Here is a 22688-nt window from a genome sequence, read left to right on the forward strand (position 1 = left end):
GAAGTGACAGTGAAAACCAGACTGACCCTGACTTTTTTTTCAATTCGTCTTCAATCCTCAGTTTGTAGTCAGTAAACATGATCACATTCAGCAGTCACAGCAGAAGCTAGAGACTAAATTTAACTGAAGTCTATTCAAAAGTTGTATGAATCTATTCTAAGCTGTATTAAAGGCAAATTATGGTAAACACATTAATAAAATACTGTCTATTTCTAATGTGTTCACATTATTTTCTCCACCCCTTTGCACTTAAAGGGATAGTTCACCCAAAAATGAAATTTACCCCATGATTTACTCACCCTCAAGACATCCTAGATGTATATTAATTTCTTTTTTCAGACAAATATAATCAGAGTTATATTAAAAATGTCCTGGCTCTCCCAAGCTTTATAACGTGAGGTTGGACTCAAATGAGAATTAAAATAGAGGACTGTAACATTACTCGTCATGTAACATGTGAAATGATGTAAGATACTCACTTCAGTGTGTTGAGTCTACAGTGTTTATCCTGCAGTAGAGCAGAGATCTGATTCACTCCTGTGTCTCCTAGTTTACGTCCACTCAGATTCAGCTCTCTCAGGAGTAACGGGTTTTTCCCCACAATTCCAGTCACATACTGACAGCCTTCATCTGCAGCAGGACCCAAAAACCTGCAGAAAAGAAGATGAAGCTGGAATCAACTCAATGTGCATCGCATCACAAAACATTTAAAGATTATCAAACATTGTTTGTAATGAAAAGCTCTAGTTCAAGTTTATACAGTTGAACATTTAAATATATATATTTTTTTTAGAAAGACAAAAGTCAAAAGTAAATTTAAAAGAAACTCGGGCAAAAGCTCACTAGATCATGATTCTCAAGCATCTGAAGATATTTCTGGCTTTTAAGCAGGAGATGAGGAAAGTTAGCAAAAAGGATAACTAGCTTGTGACAGCTAAGCATTCATAGTCATATATTTAGTTGATCTTTTGATGCTGGCTCTTCCTATAATCAGGGCCGGCGCTAGCCATTTGGGTGCCTTAAGCACAAAAGCTTGGTGGTGCCCCCCTCCCCAACCAACCACCCACCCACCACCAACCAAAGAAATAACTACCATTCAGAATTTCTTAGATAGGTTCTCTTTACTTCCAAAATAACTGCTGCAAATGAATAATTGGAGCTGAACAATGTGAACACAGAAAGTTAAAAGTGCAAAAAAGTTTAGTGCAAATAACAGTATAAGTGTATGAATTTTATGAAGTATGAATTTTAAAGTGCACATTTTAAACTGCAAATAACCATGCACAACTGCACAGTAGAAATTACTCAACAGAGGGACAACATCTCTATAAAGACACCATTCTGCTATTCTATAGAACTATATTAAAGATTTTCACTACCATCAGTTGTCAGAGGCCCTACAGAGGCACACGCTTACATTTCCTAGCTGCAAAATCAGCTTTCAACACTGTTGGGAACATTACTTTAAAAAAGGAATTAGTTATATTTACTCACTTCTTGTTCCAAAAAGTAACTGAGTTTAACTGAGTAACTGAATTACTCTATAATAAAAGTAACTTGTTACCAGGGAAAGTAACTATTTGCGTTACTGCAAAAAAAAAAAAAAAAAAAAAAAAGTTGCTACATGTCAGATAATTTGTACTTCTTCTTTTTTTTTTTTTTTCAGTTTTTACAAGTCAGTTGAAATGAGTAGAACAGACAGGTACATAACTTTCAATATTTATTGCACGTCAACAGACAGCAAGAGTTTTATCCTGCACTTCAAGTATTATCTTAAGAAAGGGTGTACACATTACATGCATGTTCTTGCCTTTGACCACAATGATTTTGAAGTAGTGCTTATATCTTCACCTTGAAAATGCCAACTTTTCATCGGATTGCTCCTGACTCACCATCTCGCCATCTCTGCTGCAAATCTCTGTGTAGCTGTTGCGCGTGTGTGTGTGTGTGTGTGTGTGTGTGTGTTTGGCGCCGCTGGCCGGCATGTGTGTAAAAACACTGGCTCTGATTGGCTACCATGAAACACATGACTCTGCCTTAGCCAATCACAACGGCTTATCTCGTCATTAACCCACCTGCTCACTCGCTGTGTGAGCCAGGGGTGCGTTCGGATTACAAAGTTTATTAAATCAATGCATAGTAACGCACCGCATTTAACGTTCAAATAACGTTAACGGTGTTGTAACAACGGGAAAAGTAATTAGTTAGATTACTGCGTTACTGAAAAAAATAACGTTGTTACCTAAAGCCGTTCTTTTAAAACTAACATTTTTATTTAAAACATTGTCTTACCTGCAAGCGACGCACGAGCATCATCCCGCTCCGCTGTCTCTTCTTTTTTATTTTTTTCCGCCCCCGACTCTTTTCGAGGCCATGTCTGAGTTCGGTCTGCCAAATTTGACATTGATTGAGGCATAATGGAACAGACCACTGGGAGGTGGGGAAGGGGGGGGGGGGGGCACCAGAGGGAGACTGGCACAGAGATTCACCTTTTTCTTGACTAATTTGGTCTAGGCCTATATTACTTTTGTATTGCTTTTGTATATTCACATGCTTTTAGAAATATTTTATTTGTTATTTATTCTAGTAGCCTATTGTGATGATTTTTTCACGACCCAGATTTTTTGGTGCCCCCCAAAGCACTTGGTGCCCTACGCGCAGTGCGTGATGTGCGTGTGCGGAGCGCCGGTGTTCTGTCTAGAGTCTGTGTTCTGTCAGATTTTCCTACCTCCCACCAAAACAGTGGGTAGTACAATTCCACAACGAAAATTCTACTGTAAAGTTATGATTTATTAATGTCTACACCTACCACAACCCTAATCATACCCTTACAGTACTGCAAATACAGTAATTATGTGTTATATTCGCGGTTGTAGCTAAAAGGGAAACAGTTACAGGAAACCAACAATAAATATTATTTTCTACCAATTAGATTGCGTTTTTATTAAAGTCTACACCTACCCCAGCCCTAAACCTACCCTTACAGTAATGCAGATACATTAAATATCGTTGTTTAGCATAAGACAAAGGACGCGATATTGATGTGCGCGTGCGCAGTAAACCCGCGTAGGAAAATCTGACAGGGTAGGATAAAATGTCAGGACACCGGCCCTGCCTATTATTATGTAGCAGAATTCACCAAACACTGTATAAGTATATATTTAAATCGTTTAGGTGTGTGTGTCTGCTGCGCACTGACGACACATGTATCTGATCCAACACAAAATATAGCCTATTTCTTTATACACGTAATTATTCAGGAATGATTAAATATGAACCTATTAGTATCAGAAATTGATTTGAATATACAATGAATAATACAATAGCTTCTGTTAATATTGTTCTTTACTAAAATGAAAAGCTTAATTTATATTTTATATACAGTATATTATAGCTTAATTTCATGTATGTACTGTCTGTATTCAGTTATTATCTGAATAAATTATGGTGTTTATAATTTTAATGTCCTGATTGAGCAACATCTATTTCAGACTAGAGGTCTTCACAGTGCACCCGAGACCCGTCGACCCGAATGGGTTCGGGTCTATATTTCAAATCATCAGCCGGGTCAGGTCCGAATCTATTACCTCGGGTCCCGGGTCTGTTTAACATTGTGTGTAATGGCCAGCTTTTGAAATAATAGACTGGTCCGGGTCGGTTCAGTCTAGTACATTACGGATATCTTTTGGGTTCGGGCACACATTTTTGGACCCGTTAAGACCTCTATTTCAGTATCTCCAAAATAGCGCAAATATGTTTACTAGCATTATCTACTGTTTGCATGTAAAATATTGCATGCTAAATTAATAATAATTTAACCACCATTTAAATCATTACCTGCTTCAAAATGAATGATGTTAACGAAATTCTTGTTGAAACATTTACAGTTAGCACCTACTGTACGAATAAAAACACTATAACAGAATTATATAAACAATAAATAACTGTTCAATGCGAATAAAGATGTGTGTTTATGTGTTTTTTCAGATTTCAGAACGAGCACTTTGTCATTTGTTATATGATGAGGTCGTGTCTGTCTGATGTTTATCGTGTTCATAATGTTCGCTACTGTAATGAACGTAGCTTTTTAATAAGCAGAGGAAATTCCCTTGAGTTTTTGCATTGTAAGAATGTACAGGGATACTTCAGTTTTAAAAAGCTGACTTATGTGATGTCTCATTAAAATCATACAATTTCCAATTAATTCAATAGAACATTTACACAGACAAAAGGGATTACCAATATGGTGATTCACTTTCACGACGTCATGAGCAATCCAGTTCTCTATTCTAGATCAGTGATCTACAGTGTTGTGAATCTGAGCTTGATGAAAATTAATGTACAGAGCATTCAGTAACATTTAAACAATCAGGATAATAAATCACACTGAATATGTCTTTCATGAGAAATGTCCACAATAACACAATCATAAATGTTAACTATCGAGGAACCAAACTACTAAACACCAGCACATCTACTGACCCAAAATGTCTGATTAATCTGTAACTTTTAACACAACTAAACTGTGCTGACATTTATCATCAAAACAACAGCAGCTGCAGCATCTCATCTTTCATGTTTGATCATTTTCAACAACAAATTGTGTACCTACTGAATAAGTGTAATAATATAATTTATACTACAGGGCCACTGAATGCTTGAATCTAATTGGCTGACGAACATTATTTTTCTGGGAAACGCACGGTGAACGTAGTTCAGAACGTAGAACGGAGCTCTCTTGACCTCATTACAGTTCATATCACTTCACATATAGTAAAGCTGTTATAACAGTAGTTACAGGACTGCGCTAACACCACCCCAGTCCAGTGGATAAGACACACGTCTGTGGTGTGGGAGACCCGGGTTCGAATCCACTGTGAGACACCAATGTGTCCCTGAGCAAGACACTTAACCCTTAGTTGCTCCAGAGGCGTGCGACCTCTGACATATATAGCAATTGTAAGTCGCTTTGGATAAAAAGCGTCAACTAAATGAATAAATGTAAATGTAAAAACAACATCATGAATTTCTGGAAGTAAACACACATGACATTTCTCATTAGCGAGGTAATAACAGCTGTTTAGAGACACTGCTGCAGAACACTGTTGAGGGAAGCACAGAGAAAGCCTAATTCACACAAGCTCTCTCTCTCTCTCTCTCTCTCTCTCTCTGTGCGTCTCTGTCTCTCTCCCTCTCTTTTTAATAACTTCATTAATAACTGCATAGAATGCTATCAAAGGCTCAAGCCTCCATTACCAGCTTTAAAATCATGTTTTGGATTCAGCAAAAGAGGCATTGGATGAGATGCGGAACAAATAATCCTACTCACAACAGTGATTCAAGTACAAAAAACAGATGAATCCCTTTAAATCTATCATCTGATTGATTTCTTTAGGTGTGGCAACCGCAGTATAAGCTAAATAATTGACTCGAGGCCGTTAAATTATTAGAAAAATATAATATAAATAACTCAAATGTGTATCATTTATTCAGCATTATTTCATCAGGTCTCACCTCAGAGTCTTGAGTTGACAGTTTGGATCCTGTAGTAAATCACTGAGCAGCTTCACTCCTGATTCTCCAGGATCATTTCCTGTGAGATCCAGCTCTATCAGGTGTGAAGGGTTTGATCTCAGAGCTGAAGACAGAGCTTTATAACCTTCTTCACTGATACTGCAGTCTGAAAGTCTATTAGAAAAATATGTTATTCTTCATTATAACACAGATTGTCATAGAAGTACATGTTCTAGAATGAAGAAAATAAAAAGATGCACTACAGACATTTTTGCCTGAATTGACTCTTTTCACAGTAAAGCTGGGTAAAGTTATATATTGGTGAACGTAATCTGCAATTCTTGCATTTTAATTTCCCACAATTATAACCTTCAGTTGCAATCAAAATTACTCAGTCCCTCAGAGACTGCAGTAATTTACAAATACAAGCTTTTCTGAAGATCCAGGACAAAAAAAAAAAAAATTGCTGATGCATATTAAAAAAAGAGCTATTGTCAATATAATGTAACATTTGAGTTATAAGATTTTTTAATAACAAAATTATGTAACTTTATTATAACCTTCTTCAGTAATACTGCAATCTGAAAGTCTTTAGAAAGACTAAATAAAACACATTAAAACATTTATTACACCATTAGGATATTAACATTTCCCATCATCTCCAAAAATCAATCTGTTTGTCAATATTTTATAAATGAATCTACACAAACACAAAAATTTCACATTACTGACCCATTCCTTGTGACACAGCTCCAGTTTACAGAGCAGCTGGAGCTTTACATTGATTTATGTTTAAATTAACCAAATTCAGACCTGAGTATCTGTAGTGTCTGTGAATTTCTCAGCAGACTGGAGATTTCTGTCACTCCAGAGTCTCCTATTTGATTCCTGCTCAGATCCAGCTCTCTGAGGTTTGAATTAAACGCTGATGCCAGAACAGCACAACCTTCATCTGTAATACTGATGCAGTTTAACCTGTAGAAGAGAGAACATTGATTGACTGAGATGAGACCCTCGAACAAGAACTGAACCCCAACTGTTCCTCAGCGCCGCAGGTGTGTGTGTGTGTGAGAGAGAGTGTGTGTGTGTGTGTGTGTGTGTGTGTGTGTGTTAAATGCAGATGTTCAGAGTATGGGACACTATATTTGGCCACACGTCACATCCTTTCCTTTTCTTTTCCTGAAAGTAAACAGTGATCTTTAATCTGACTGTAAGTGCTGTAGAGTATAATGATACTAACTGTAGTTTCTCCAGCTTGAATTGTGTGTTCATCAGTAGATCACTGAGGTGTTTCACTCCAGAGTCTCCTAGTAGTTTATTCCAGCTCAGGTTCAGTTCTCTCAGGTGTGATGGGTTTGATTTCAGAGCTGAAGTCAGGATGAGACACTGTTTCTCTGTAATACTGCATCTATACAGACTGAAGACAGAAAGAGAAAACACAATGAATCAGACACGTTATGTTCATGAAGTCACAGCAGAACAACCTTCATCTATTAAATAACAGCATCTTAATCTACATTGAGAGAAAGAGAGAAGATAGAAGAAAACTATTTAATAAAGTCACAATGTCTTGATAAAACAAAAAAAGAGGAAGAGTGTCTGAACATCTTTGGATAATTTTCCACAATTTGGTCTTCAAAACAGAAAAACAAAAAAGTTGTTCATTTAATCAAATAATTGACACTTCTCATGATTTATGTACAATTTCTCCTGATTTTTGATAGAAATACAACAAAGTTTTAATTCCCCACAACTTTGTGTGAAAGGTGTTAAAATCTTTCCTATTTTTTATTTCTGTCATATAATTCTTATTTCATCTTTCGTCTAAAACTGATCATATTGTCTAAAATAAAAGTCCTGACTGCTGTGTATTTGTGTTTAAATTGATTCTGGTCTGCACATCGTGCAATAATTTATTTGAATGGTAAATTTAAATCAACATGCATTGACCACATTTTTACAAATGTGTATGAGTTGTGTTCACATGTCATCTCAGGTGGAGTAGGATGCAGTGATCATAATTTAATCATCACAAAGAAAACTAAATTGCCTAAATTTGGTGCAAGTATTGTCTATCGTAGGTCTTATAAAACGTCCGATCCTAATGCGTTTGTGGAAGATGTTGAAATGTCCACTTGGTCTGCGATTTTTTTTGACGAGGAGGATGTTAATGCTTCTTTTTGTATTTTTATGGATAGGTTTGTGAAAATAGTTGACAAACATGCACCAATTAGAAAAGGGTCGATAAATATCAATAATGCTCCGTGGTTAGATGCCGAGCTAAAATCTATAATGAGGGAAAGGGATAATGCCAAAGCTGAAACTCTAAAATCTAAAAGTGATATGGATGAAAGGTATTATTGTAAGTTGAGAAATAAAGTGAAATAGAATAAAGTTAAATAGATTAAAAAATGAAATATATTTTAGCCAAAAGATTAGTAACTCATCAAATAATAGCAAGGAATTGTGGAAAGTTATAAATGAAATAATGTGTAAAAAAAACAAAATGTTCTAATATGTATTTGGAAACAGCAGCAGAAATAATCACTAAACCTTTGGATATAGCAAATCATTTGAATTACTTTTTTATAAAGAAAACTGCAAATTTAAGATCTAGTATGTTATCATACCCTAAGGATTCACCTTGTAGTAATCTGAATAACATTATCAGGAATAAATCTTGTTCTTTTTCATTGACATTTGGTACATTTAAAGAGGAAATTGTTGAAAAGATGTTGCTCTCTCTCCCGGAGGAAAAAACTGCAGGTATAGATCACTTGGATGGCAAAATTTTTAATACTGTTGCTAATACCTTATGCAAGCCTATTAGTCACATTTTTAATATATCTGTGATAAGTGGGGTGTTTCCAGGAAATTTGGAAGCAGTCTAAAATTATACCTTTAGTGAAAGATGATAGATTAGGTCTCACTGAATCGAATTGTAGACCAATTAACATTCTACCTACTGTATATTGAGCAAAATATTTTAAAAGTTACTTTTTAAATCAAATGATGCAGTACTTTGTATCAAATAATTTGCTCTCCAATTCACAGCATGCTTATAAGCCAGGACACTCCACTAACACTGCATTGGTACAAATGGTAAACCAGTAGCTAACTTTTATGGATGATAAAAAGCTTGTGGGTGCTGTGCTGCTGGATTTCACATCAGCTTTTGATGTTATTCACCATGACATTTTACGGTCTAAGCTTAAGTGCTATGGGTTTTCACATCAGTCTGTGTCCTTGATATGCAGTTATCTCTCTGGTAGAAGTCAGCGGGTATTTTTCAAATGGAGCTTTTCTGATTGTAAGCAGTTGTCATGCGGTATTCCTCAGGGCAGCTGTTTGGGTCCATTGTTGTTTTCTGTGTTTGTCAATAATTTGTCACATGCTGTTTCAAGAGCAGATGTTTTACTGTATGTAGATGATGCTACAATGATTTATACATCACCTACAATAACTGACATAAGTTGTACCTTGTAGAATGAACTTAATGCCATTATAAATTGGGTAAAACTTAATAAATTAGCTCTCAATATATCTAAAACTAAATGTATTGGGCTGGCTAAAGATGGAGGACAAACTTAATATAAGTCTTCTCTGTTACAGTATATGCACAATGCTCTATTTAAAAACAATCCAAAATCTTTTGTATATAAATTGGTTTTTAGTGGGTATTGTCACGGACATGTTACGCGTCAGGTGAGCTCAGGTGTGTTAGTGGTTCCATCTGCAAGGTTTTGTTTATTTTAACTGTACATGCATTTCAGCACTTTTATGGGCCCCAGGAAAAAAACAAGGTAACAGTAATGGGGATCCAAATAAATAAACAATTAATTAAACTCCTGACATAAATTACTAATTAACTGTACTAATTAAATTACTAATTAAATGTTTTATCAAAACATTGGTCAAATATCGAAATAAACGCGAATAGAGCGTCAAATTTGCGTCTACTGCGTCCAATTTGCCGTTTGAACATTTTGAGATAATTTGCTTAATTCGCGCGTGAAATTCGCTTCATTCACACGAGAAATTAACTTCTCAACAGACACGAATGTGTGTCATGGGGGGGATGGGGGGGGCTGAGTTGAATGAGTGACTCCTAGCAGGCTCCTGATTGGTTAACGCGGCACGAATTGACGCCAAAGTTCAAATTTTTCAACCATGCAATCAGTGGGAGCTCAGTCCTCATGTATCCGCCGAGAGCAGCCTCACCTCGGCTAGACCTTCTGACATTTGCCGCTGGCTAGTGGTTCAAGATAAATATAATTAGTTTGGGGTAAAACGAAATGTTTCTTATCTTTTGCCTTTATTCAATTAATATATTAATATGTTTTATGTATATAGGTCCTTTTTATTCCTGTCTCTATAGAAATGTCATATAGCTCCAGATGACTGCTCACTGACAGCATCAGTCGTTCCTCCATGTTGAATGAGTGACTCCTAGCAGGCTCCTGATTGGTTAACACAACGCAAGTTGACGGCAAAGTTCAAATTTTTCAACTCGGGCGGCAGACGCAAATTCACATCAAACGCTTAAATGCACAATAAGCACCATTTGCGCTTAACGTGTGTATCATGCAAAACGCTCAATTCGCGTAATTCGCATATCAATTTGCGTGATTCGCGCGAACTAGACTCGCGAATGAGGCGAATTTGCATATTCCACGCCGCGCTAAATGCCTCATTCGCGCCGTGAGACCTCCTGACGCGCGTAAACGTGCCTTTGCATTGACTTAACATTGAAATAATTTGCGCTCTATTCGCGTTTGGTGTGAACACAGCATTAAACTTTCAATTGATGCACAGTTTGTCCAGATCAAGGAAGAGAGTTATATTTAACGTGCTGTGAAAGTGAAACAATAATAAACTGGGGCCGTCGTCGATGGTTGAACGCAAAGGGGTTAATAAAGTAAATAAAACGAAATCATGAATGTTTTAACGCTATTGAATAAAAAGAAACGATCCACTCGCAAGCCTCTGCTCATAATGACAGGACCTGGATCAGTGAGCTGTGTCTCCACTTCCAGGGAGGCATGTTGTACACCCCCCCGTCCCTTGACTCTGCACCCACGTCAAAACAGTGCCGCAAAGAGAGCAGTGCAGAAAAATGAAGCGCAAAGGAAAATGGTATCACAAGCTCAAACTAAACTGACATGCAAAATAAAAGCAGCGTTGCAAATAAATTAATAGATATGGCCATGGAAAATATGTATTGCAAAATCATTGCTTTTTACACGGTTTCATTTATGTTTTGCAATTCTTTATTTTTGTTTGCAACACTTCATTTTTTTCTCCCAATATTTATTTTCTTTTGCAATTATTTATTTTTGATTGCAAAAAGCAAAATTATTTTCCTGAATACTTAAATTTTCGTTTGAATAACTTTATTTTTTGCATATATATATATATATATATATATATATATATATATATATATATATATATATATATATATATATATATATAGCATTATTTTGACTCCATACCAGACTACTTTTTCTGAGATTGTAGCAGTGGGTGTTTATGTTGCACATCATAGATGACAATGTTAGCATCCATTAGTAACTTTGACATTTTAGGCGGAGCCTAAACAATGACATCACACTGCTCAGAATATCAGAACAGCTGGTCTAATAAGACTGATTTGATTTAATGGAGGTTTAAAAACAAGGAGTGGGTGGATTTTCAACAGCATGTAAAAGTGGATTTTGCACAATAGGTGCCATTTAATTAGAACTTTTACAATTTATAAAATACTAACATTAAACTAAAAGCAGTAGTGAACAGCTCTGTTGTCACAAAAGTTGCACACCAGTAATAAGATTAGATTAAACTTTGCCATTGTGCAGAGTAAACACAGAGACAATTAAATTCAGTTAGCATCTAATCAGAAGTGCAAATGGCACTATATTTATATGCTTACATGTGTGTATGTATGTATGTATGTATATAGCTGGGTCTATACTAAGCCAGCTATGATGACTTTCACCTTGATATTTTATATAACCAACTGGCTGAGGCCAGCCTAAAAAGATGCTCAGGACAGTTGATGGGCCACTGCTGCGCATCGTCATGAAAGCTTATCTTTTTCACATGTTTTTAAGCCTTGCCGCTTGTCGATTTAAACATTAAAGCATGCAAACACAAGACGTGGAAAAGCTGAACAGAGTAACTGGTCACTCGCGCTGTGTTCGGTGCTGAGAGAGAGAGAGAGAGTCGCGTATCACGGACAGTGACACTGAACCGAGCTCTCTTCTGCGAAGTTCTCCTCAAAGTCCCTCCTGCACCTGAACGAACAAATACAAATCGCAGTTTGAATAAACAAAAAGATGTGAAAGAACCCAATTCAGTACTCGCGGTGGTCTGGTGTTCAGGGCTCATGCAGAGAAAGGCGTCTCAAAACACTTGAACATCGAATTTGCTTATTTTTGCTCTTGTGCCGACAAATACATACAAAATATATGTCAAAATATCCACCTTGGAAATTATGCTCGAATAACTGTCAGTTATTTCTTAAGTGAAAGTAAACAGTTAAGGAAAAAAGGGGATGTGTATTATATTGGATGCGTTCATCGTCTCTTAAAGGGAACGCGCCTAATTTAGCTACTGGCTGCTGTAATGTTAATCCAAGAAAATGAAAATGAAAATCACTCACTGCTTTTGACTGAATTACTTTGTAGTTTTAACAGTCAAACCAAAAATTATTCAGACACCAGATATAATTTTTGATATATAGCAAAACTGTAATAATGTGAGAAATGTTGAAGGTGTCTGAATAAATGTAGGTTTGATTGTATATTTCATTTTTAAATTGAAGACTATCCAGTGCTATTTTTAATTTAATTATTTTGTTTCTGTACCTTGACATCACTTTGTGATGCATTTTGGAAACAAGAGATGAGCCCCTTTTCTAATGCACCACCTAGCTTGATAAACCCCTTCTCAAAGACTTACTGTTTGTCAATTTTATTTGGGTAACACATTCTGAATGCCAGAATTCGGCAGAATTCGAATGAGCCAATTTAATCTAGATTAATCTAGATTAATTTCAAGATCACAGTAAGATTAATCTAGATTAAAAAAAATAATCTATGCCCACCACTAATATATATATATATAATTTTTTTTAAATTTTAATATAATGCTTAATTGTAATGTTTTGGTATTGGTTCAGGTGGGGACCAAGTATAGTTTTGAAAAGTGTGAAGTAGGGCTGTGAATCTTTGGGTAGGCAGTGATTCAATTCGATTCACGATTCATAGGTTTTCGATTCGAATCAAGAACGATTTTTTTAGAAATTTAGAACAATTTGATTCGATTCACAATTAAATTTGATTCAATTATAACAATTTGATTCTACACTCTTTAAGTGCATTCACAGGATTATTTAAATTCTTCCCCTTAATCCTTTAAATGCTTAGTCAGGGGGCAGTTACAGCTGCCTTTATGTTAGATGCTAGTTAATTGATGCTATGGCATTACATGGCATACGTAAAAATCTATGTAAGCCAAAAAAGAGCTTTAAAACTATTATGCATAAGCTAACTTTTTGTCACCCAGGGGCCTAGCCATCATTACAGAAGTGACAGAAATGTCAAAAACAATCATTTTATGTATGCAGCCTATGTATTATCAGAATTATTACCATTTATTTTCTTTTCTATCAATGAAATATCTTATTTTTTATTACTTTTAATTTGCTGTAAGAAATCAAATACACTGTTCAACAATAATCATTTTTAATTTATCTTTTTTCCTAATTTCTTTTCCTGAGTTTTTCCAAATGGATATTTTATGATTCTTTTATATAGGCTACTACATTTAATTAGCTATTATTTACATTTTCTGCTCAGAATAAGGTAGAAAATATACTTTATGATAAAGTATAATAATTATATGTCAATTAGCACTGCATCATTCATAAATGTTATTTATTTATTGTGTTTTTTCTTCTTAACGTTTCATCAGTTCATTCTGCTTTTATTCTGTTTAGCTGCAGATAAAGCCTGGCACGTCTATGAGAGAGAGATCACTTCTCTTTCAGTGTGAAAACTTCTTTATCTCATTTTCACAAAATAAAATGCTATAACTTCTCCCCTCCATCAGTGAATGATGATCCTTAGAGAAAACTTGCCAGATGTCTGTTTCTAAAGCAACAAACATTACATTCATGCATCTGATTATCAGATAAACCTTGCGCTCTTATTTCAAGGCCGTTGTTAATGCTGTGATTATTTTAACAGTTTCCTTCGTACATTCGGTTCATCAGCATTGTTAAAACACATTTAACATTCAATGGAACTGAGCGTGTGCTTTAGACACTTACATTTCTACTCCTTCCATGTAATAAATACAGCTTTCAACTGCTCAGGTAACACCATCGGTAAGATTCAGAGAACCACTGACAAACTACAGAAAAGTAAAGCTACTTCACTTTAGTATTACTGGCCACGAGTCCTGAGACTAGATCACACGTCATCAGCTGCGTCAGAGACCAACGGAGCGTGAGCGCAACCCTGAGACAGTCTCAAGCGGTAAACAGTGGAGCGCGTGAAGGAGAGAAGCGACACGAACATTGTTCAAGGTCAACATTAATTTGTGCTTGTAGTATTGAATGTGTATATATTTTGTAAGCGTCTAATCACTATAGAAATCACGATTCATTCATTTCTTAGCGTTTTAAATCAATTACTGTCTGAAATCGTTGATTCACGATTCAAAAATCATGTTTCATGATCGATGCATATACATCATCAGGGTTTGTAATCAATGCATCGAGAAAACGAGTGAATCGTTACACCCCTAGTGTGAAGACAAATAGACGTCAAATAGAGGACTGTAACATTACTAGTCATGTAACATGTGCAATGATGTAAGATACTCACTTCAGTGTGTTGAGTGTACAGTGTTTATCCTGCAGTAGAGCAGAGATCTGATTCACTCCTGTGTCTCCTAGTTCATGTTTACTCAGATCCAGCTCTCTCAGGAGTAACGGGTTTTTACCCACAATTCCAGTCACATACTGACAGCCTTCATCTGCAGCAGGACCCAAACACCTGCAGAAGAGAAGATGAAGCTGGAATCAATTCAATGTGCATTACATCACAAAACATTTAAAGATTATCAAACACTGTTTGTAACCAAAAGCTCTAGTTCAAGTTTAAACAGCTGAACATTTAAATATACAAATCATTCTTCAGAAATATTTCAAAGAAAATTTAAAAGAAACTTTGATATTTTGATGCCGGCTCTTCCTATTATTATGTAGCAGAATTCACCAAACACTGGATGCTGATCCACTAACAGAGAACATGATCTGGGTTCAGATCATCACGGGATTAGGGGTGGGTAGGAAAGTGACTAGCAGTATTATGTTGTTCCATGATATGGATTTTGCTATTTGGAAACAGTTATATATTCATGAATTATAATTTTGCATTTATATAGTATTGTTCAATTTCATACACTTTGCAAATTTGAACACAATTGATGATAAAGAGTCAAGGCTGAATGTTTTTGTCCTCTGTGTGCTACACAGACATTAGTAATCAAACACAGAGCATCGTAACAGACCAAACTAATAAAGCACAGATCACCTGCTCCAGTGGTTCCCAAACTGAGGGATGGTGTACAGTCAGCAGATTATTTTACAAAATAAACCTCTGCCGGGTGATGAAGACTACACTGTATAATTTCACCGCTTATCAAGTAAATAATTGAACACAAAATATTCATCTGACCTATTTTAATGACTCAACATTTGCGCTCAGTTATCAGTTGTAGCAGTTCTGGTTGTATCAATAACAGACCACTAGATGAAGCGACTGATGAATCAGAGTTGTATTGCAGGGAGTCATGTAGAAATATAAGTGAACGATGCATGGTTCTGCTCTGAGTGTCTACACCAGATGCGAGTAGCTCGATTTGACAAAAGCAAACAGAGCTCATTGATGTTTTCTGTTGTGGATGTGACAAGACAAATCCATGACAGTAAACTGATGCCCGTACTCTTTCTGATGAACCCCGGCGCTCTGACACAAAGAACAATTTCAAAAATATTAAGCAGCGCAAATGTTTACAACATTGACAATAATCAGAAATGGTTCCTGGGCAGAAAATCTTCATATTAGAATGATTTCTGAAGGATCATGTGACTCTGAATGATGGAGGAATGATGATGAAAAATCAGCTTTGATTACAGGAATACGGTAGCCTATATGTTAAAACATCCAAATAGATCATTTAAATTGACAATATTGAACAATATTATCACAATCACTGTACTTTAGTTACAGTGATTGTTACTTTGTACTCTTAAAAAAAAGAAAAAAAAGAAGGGGGTGGGGCCTACTAAAGGGGGGGGGGTCACAAAAGGTTTGGGAACCACTGGACAACTCAAACACACAATATTTAATTTAATTCATACAGACCTACCTTATGTTGCACATTTGCACTTTTTGAGTAAAACAATGGCACAATAAAAAAAATACTTTTCAGTTCTATCTCCAATCCCTAATTTTTTCTAGTTATGTAAAGTTAAAATATTTTGCCATGAATTTTTTTTTCCTCATATCACAATATAATATCGATATCTCCTGGACAGTGTAAAATATTGTGATATTAATTTTAGCTCATATCGCCCACCACTACTCTGGATAGTTTTATTTAACTGATGCCTGTCTATGCACAATTATCACGGATCCTCTCCTGACACACATCACATGTTTGTGGTCTGTGATTGATCTGCTGTAGTATGTATATTCAGCCAAGTATGGTGACCCATACTCAGAATTTGTGCTCTGCATTTAACCCATCCGAAATGCACACACACAGAGCAGTGAACACACACACACACACTGTGAAAACACACCCGGAGCAGTGGGCAGCCATTTATGCTGCGGCGCCCAGGGAGGTTCGATGCCTTGCTCAAGGGCACCTAAGTCGTGGTATTGAGGGTGGAGAGAGAACTGTTCATGCACTCCCCCCACCCACAATTCCGTCCGGCCCGAGACTAGAACCCACAACCCTTCGATTGGGAGTCCAACCCTCTAACCATTAGGCCACGACTTCCCCAGTAGATCTACAGTGTTGTGAATCTGAGCTTGATGGAAATTAATGTACAGAGCATTCAGTAATATTTAAACAATCAGGATAATAAATCACACTGAATATGTTTTTCATGAGAAATGTCCACAATAACACAATCATAAATGTTAACTATCGAGGAACCAAACTACTAAACACCAGCACATCTACTGACCCAAAATGTCTGATTAATCTGTAACTTTTAACACAACTAAACTGTGCTGACATTTATCATCAAAACAACAGCAGCTGCAGCATCTCATCTTTCATGTTTGATCATTTTCAACAACAAATTGTGTACCTACTGAATAAGTGTAATAATATAATTTATACTACAGGGCCACTGAATGCTTGAATCTAATTGGCTGACGAACATTATTTTTTCTGGGAAACGCACGGTGAACGTAGTTCAGAACGTAGAACGGAGCTCTCTTGACCTCATTACAGTTCATATCACTTCACATATAGTAAAGCTGTTATAACAGTAGTTACAGGACTGCGCTAACACCACCCCAGTCCAGTGGATAAGACACACGTCTGTGGTGTGGGAGACCCGGGTTCGAATCCACTGTGAGACACCAATGTGTCCCTGAGCAAGACACTTAACCCTTAGTTGCTCCAGAGGCGTGCGACCTCTGACATATATAGCAATTGTAAGTCGCTTTGGATAAAAAGCGTCAACTAAATGAATAAATGTAAATGTAAAAACAACATCATGACAGATGAATTTCTGGAAGTAAACACACATGACATTTCTCATAAGCGAGGTAATAACAGCTGTTTAGAGACACTGCTGCAGAACACTGTTGAGGGAAGCACAGAGGAAGCCTAATTCACACAAGCTCTCTCTCTCCCTCTCTGTCTCTGTCTCTCTCCCTCTCTTTTTAATAACTTCATTAATAACTGCATAGAATGCTATCAAAGGCTCAAGCCTCCATTACCAGCTTTAAAATCATGTTTTGGATTCAGCAAAAGAGGCATTGGATGAGATGCGGAACAAATAATCCTACTCACAACAGTGATTCAAGTACAAAAACCAGATGAATCCCTTTAAATCTATCATCTGATTGATGTCTTTAGGTGTGGCAACCGCAGTATAAGCTAAATAATTGACTCGAGGCCGTTAAATTATTAGAAAAATATAATATAAATAACTCAAATGTGTATCATTTATTCAGCATTATTTCATCAGGTCTCACCTCAGAGTCTTGAGTTGACAGTTTGGATCCTGTAGTAAATCACTGAGCTGCTTCACTCCTGATTCTCCAGGATCATTTCCTGTGAGATCCAGCTCTATCAGGTGTGAAGGGTTTGATCTCAGAGCTGAAGACAGAGCTTTATAACCTTCTTCACTGATACTGCAGTCTGAAAGTCTATTAGAAAAATATTTTATTCTTCATTATAACACAGATTGTCATAGAAGTACATGTTCTAGAATGAAGAAAATAAAAAGATGCACTACAGACATTTTTGCCTGAATTGACTCTTTTCACAGTAAAGCTGGGCAAAGTTATATATTGGTGAACGTAATCTGCAATTCTTGCATTTTAATTTCCCACAATTATAACCTTCAGTTGAAATCAAAATTACTCAGTCCCTCAGAGACTGCAGTACTTTACGAATACAAGCTTTTCTGAAGATCCAGGATAAAATAAAAAAATGCTGATGCATATTAAAAAAGAGCTTTTGTCAATATAATGTAACATTTGAGTTATAAGATTTTTTAATAACAAAATTATGTAACTTTATTATAACCTTCTTCAGTAATACTGCAATCTGAAAGTCTTCAGAAAGACTAAATAAAACACATTAAAACATTTATTACACCATTAGGATATTAACATTTCCCATCATCTCCAAAAATCAATCTGTTTGTCAATATTTTATAAATGAATCTACACAAACACAAAAATTTCACATTACTGACCCATTCCTTGTGACACAGCTCCAGTTTACAGAGCAGCTGGAGCTTTACATTGATTTATGTTTAAATTAACCAAATTCAGACCTGAGTATCTGTAGTGTCTGTGAATTTCTCAGCAGACTGGAGATTTCTGTCACTCCAGAGTCTCCTATTTGATTCCTGCTCAGATCCAGCTCTCTGAGGTTTGAATTAAACGCTGATGCCAGAACAGCACAACCTTCATCTGTAATACAGATGCAGTTTAACCTGTAGAAGAGAGAACATTGATTGACTGAGATGAGACCCTCGAACAAGAACTGAACCCCAACTGTTCCTCAGCGCCGCAGGTGTGTGTGTGTGTGAGAGAGAGTGTGTGTGTGTGTGTGTGTGTGTTAAATGCAGATGTTCAGAGTATGGGACACTATATTTGGCCACACGTCACATCCTTTCCTTTTCTTTTCCTGAAAGTAAACAGTGATCTTTAATCTGACTGTAAGTGCTGTAGAGTATAATGATACTAACTGTAGTTTCTCCAGCTTGAATTGTGTGTTCATCAGTAGATCACTGAGGTGTTTCACTCCAGAGTCTCCTAGTAGTTTATTCCAGCTCAGGTTCAGTTCTCTCAGGTGTGATGGGTTTGATTTCAGAGCTGAAGTCAGGATGAGACACTGTTTCTCTGTAATACTGCATCTATACAGACTGAAGACAGAAAGAGAAAACACAATGAATCAGACACGTTATGTTCATGAAGTCACAGCAGAACAACCTTCATCTATTAAATAACAGCATCTTAATCTACATTGAGAGAAAGAGAGAAGATAGAAGAAAACTATTTAATAAAGTCACAATGTCTTGATAAAACAAAAAAAGAGGAAGAGTGTCTGAACATCTTTGGATAATTTTCCACAATTTGGTCTTCAAAACAGAAAAACAAAAAAGTTGTTCATTTAATCAAATAATTGACACTTCTCATGATTTATGTACAATTTCTCCTGATTTTTGATAGAAATACAACAAAGTTTTAATTCCCCACAACTTTGTGTGAAAGGTGTTAAAATCTTTCCTATTTTTTATTTCTGTCATATAATTCTTATTTCATCTTTCGTCTAAAACTGATCATATTGTCTAAAATAAAAGTCCTGACTGCTGTGTATTTGTGTTTAAATTGATTCTGGTCTGCACATCGTGCAATAATTTCTTTGAATGGTAAATTTAAATCAACATGCATTGACCACATTTTTACAAATGTGTATGAGTTGTGTTCACATGTCATCTCAGGTGGAGTAGGATGCAGTGATCATAATTTAATCATCACAAAGAAAACTAAATTGCCTAAATTTGGTGCAAGTATTGTCTATCGTAGGTCTTATAAAACGTCCGATCCTAATGCGTTTGTGGAAGATGTTGAAATGTCCACTTGGTCGGCGATTTTTTTTGACGAGGAGGATGTTAATGCTTCTTTTTGTATTTTTATGGATAGGTTTGTGAAAATAGTTGACAAACATGCACCAATTAGAAAAGGGTCGATAAATATCAATAATGCTCCGTGGTTAGATGCCGAGCTAAAATCTATAATGAGGGAAAGGGATAATGCCAAAGCTGAAACTCTAAAATCTAAAAGTGATATGGATGAAAGGTATTATTGTAAGTTGAGAAATAAAGTGAAATAGAATAAAGTTAAATAGATTAAAAAATGAAATATATTTTAGCCAAAAGATTAGTAACTCATCAAATAATAGCAAGGAATTGTGGAAAGTTATAAATGAAATAATGTGTAAAAAAAACAAAATGTTCTAATATGTATTTGGAAACAGCAGCAGAAATAATCACTAAACCTTTGGATATAGCAAATCATTTGAATTACTTTTTTATAAAGAAAACTGCAAATTTAAGATCTAGTATGTTATCATACCCTAAGGATTCACCTTGTAGTAATGTGAATAACATTATCAGGAATAAATCTTGTTCTTTTTCATTGACATTTGGTACATTTAAAGAGGAAATTGTTGAAAAGATGTTGCTCTCTCTCCCGGAGGAAAAAACTGCAGGTATAGATCACTTGGATGGCAAAATTTTTAATACTGTTGCTAATACCTTATGCAAGCCTATTAGTCACATTTTTAATATATCTGTGATAAGTGGGGTGTTTCCAGGAAATTTGGAAGCAGTCTAAAATTATACCTTTAGTGAAAGATGATAGATTAGGTCTCACTGAATCGAATTGTAGACCAATTAACATTCTACCTACTGTATATTGAGCAAAATATTTTAAAAGTTACTTTTTAAATCAAATGATGCAGTACTTTGTATCAAATAATTTGCTCTCCAATTCACAGCATGCTTATAAGCCAGGACACTCCACTAACACTGCATTGGTACAAATGGTAAACCAGTAGCTAACTTTTATGGATGATAAAAAGCTTGTGGGTGCTGTGCTGCTGGATTTCACAGCAGCTTTTGATGTTATTCACCATGACATTTTACGGTCTAAGCTTAAGTGCTATGGGTTTTCACATCAGTCTGTGTCCTTGATATGCAGTTATCTCTCTGGTAGAAGTCAGCGGGTATTTTTCAAATGGAGCTTTTCTGATTGTAAGCAGTTGTCATGCGGTATTCCTCAGGGCAGCTGTTTGGGTCCATTGTTGTTTTCTGTGTTTGTCAATAATTTGTCACATGCTGTTTCAAGAGCAGATGTTTTACTGTATGTAGATGATGCTACAATGATTTATACATCACCTAAAATAACTGACATAAGTTGTACCTTGTAGAATGAACTTAATGCCATTATAAATTGGGTAAAACTTAATAAATTAGCTCTCAATATATCTAAAACTAAATGTATTGGGCTGGCTAAAGATGGAGGACAAACTTAATATAAGTCTTCTCTGTTACAGTATATGCACAATGCTCTATTTAAAAACAATCCAAAATCTTTTGTATATAAATTGGTTTTTAGTGGGTATTGTCACGGACATGTTACGCGTCAGGTGAGCTCAGGTGTGTTAGTGGTTCCATCTGCAAGGTTTTGTTTATTTTAACTGTACATGCATTTCAGCACTTTTATGGGCCCCAGGAAAAAAACAAGGTAACAGTAATGGGGATCCAAATAAATAAACAATTAATTAAACTCCTGACATAAATTACTAATTAACTGTCACTTCAACAATGTTTTATCAAAACATTGGTCAAATATCGAAATAAACGCGAATAGAGCGTCAAATTTGCGTCTACTGCGTCCAATTTGCCGTTTGAACATTTTGAGATAATTTGCTTAATTCGCGCGTGAAATTCGCTTCATTCACACGAGAAATTAACTTCTCAACAGACACGAATGTGTGTCATGGGGGGGGGGGGGGGGGTGGGGGGGGGGGCTGAGTTGAATGAGTGACTCCTAGCAGGCTCCTGATTGGTTAACGCGGCACGAATTGACGCCAAAGTTCAAATTTTTCAACCATGCAATCAGTGGGAGCTCAGTCCTCATGTATCCGCCGAGAGCAGCCTCACCTCGGCTAGACCTTCTGACATTTGCCGCTGGCTATTGGTTCAAGATAAATATAATTAGTTTGGGGTAAAACGAAATGTTTCTTATCTTTTGCCTTTATTCAATTAATATATTAATATGTTTTATGTATATAGGTCCTTTTTATTCCTGTCTCTATAGAAATGTCATATAGCTCCAGATGACTGCTCACTGACAGCATCAGTCGTTCCTCCATGTGGAATGAGTGACTCCTAGCAGGCTCCTGATTGGTTAACGCAACGCAAGTTGACGGCAAAGTTCAAATTTTTCAACTCGGGCGGCAGACGCAAATTCACATCAAACGCTTAAATGCACAATAAGCACCATTCGCGCTTAATGTGTGTATCATGCAAAACGCTCAATTCGCGTAATTCGCATATCAATTTGCGTGATTCGCGCGAACTAGACTCGCGAATGAGGCGAATTTGCATATTCCACGCCGCGCTAAATGCCTCATTCGCGCCGTGAGACCTCCTGACGCGCGTAAACGTGCCTTTGCATTGACTTAACATTGAAATAATTTGCGCTCTATTCGCGTTTGGTGTGAACACAGCATTAAACTTTCAATTGATGCACAGTTTGTCCAGATCAAGGAAGAGAGTTATATTTAACGTGCTGTGAAAGTGAAACAATAATAAACTGGGGCCGTCGTCGATG

General features: G+C 36.2%; 1 protein-coding gene and 1 long non-coding RNA gene across 2 annotated transcripts in view; one reads left to right on the forward strand and one right to left on the reverse strand.

The window, feature by feature from the left end:
* Positions 1 to 22688, reverse strand: part of LOC127987560 (uncharacterized) — a 1055570-nt gene that overhangs the window by 964385 nt on the left and 68497 nt on the right. The window contains exons 13-20 of the mRNA XM_052589928.1: positions 19034 to 19210; positions 18617 to 18778; positions 17808 to 17981; positions 14409 to 14579; positions 6755 to 6931; positions 6328 to 6489; positions 5515 to 5688; positions 480 to 650 (exon numbers count right to left, since the gene is read on the reverse strand). Of these exons, the coding sequence (XP_052445888.1) occupies positions 480 to 650; positions 5515 to 5688; positions 6328 to 6489; positions 6755 to 6931; positions 14409 to 14579; positions 17808 to 17981; positions 18617 to 18778; positions 19034 to 19210 (1368 nt within the window). The remainder of the gene's footprint in view (positions 1 to 479; positions 651 to 5514; positions 5689 to 6327; positions 6490 to 6754; positions 6932 to 14408; positions 14580 to 17807; positions 17982 to 18616; positions 18779 to 19033; positions 19211 to 22688) is intronic.
* The window catches only part of LOC127987662 (uncharacterized), a 124927-nt gene that overhangs the window by 72166 nt on the left and 30073 nt on the right, over positions 1 to 22688 (forward strand). The gene's annotated exons all lie outside the window — the stretch shown is intronic.

This window comes from Carassius gibelio, chromosome B22 (assembly GCF_023724105.1).
Source record: "Carassius gibelio isolate Cgi1373 ecotype wild population from Czech Republic chromosome B22, carGib1.2-hapl.c, whole genome shotgun sequence".
Lineage (NCBI taxonomy): Eukaryota > Metazoa > Chordata > Actinopteri > Cypriniformes > Cyprinidae > Carassius > Carassius gibelio.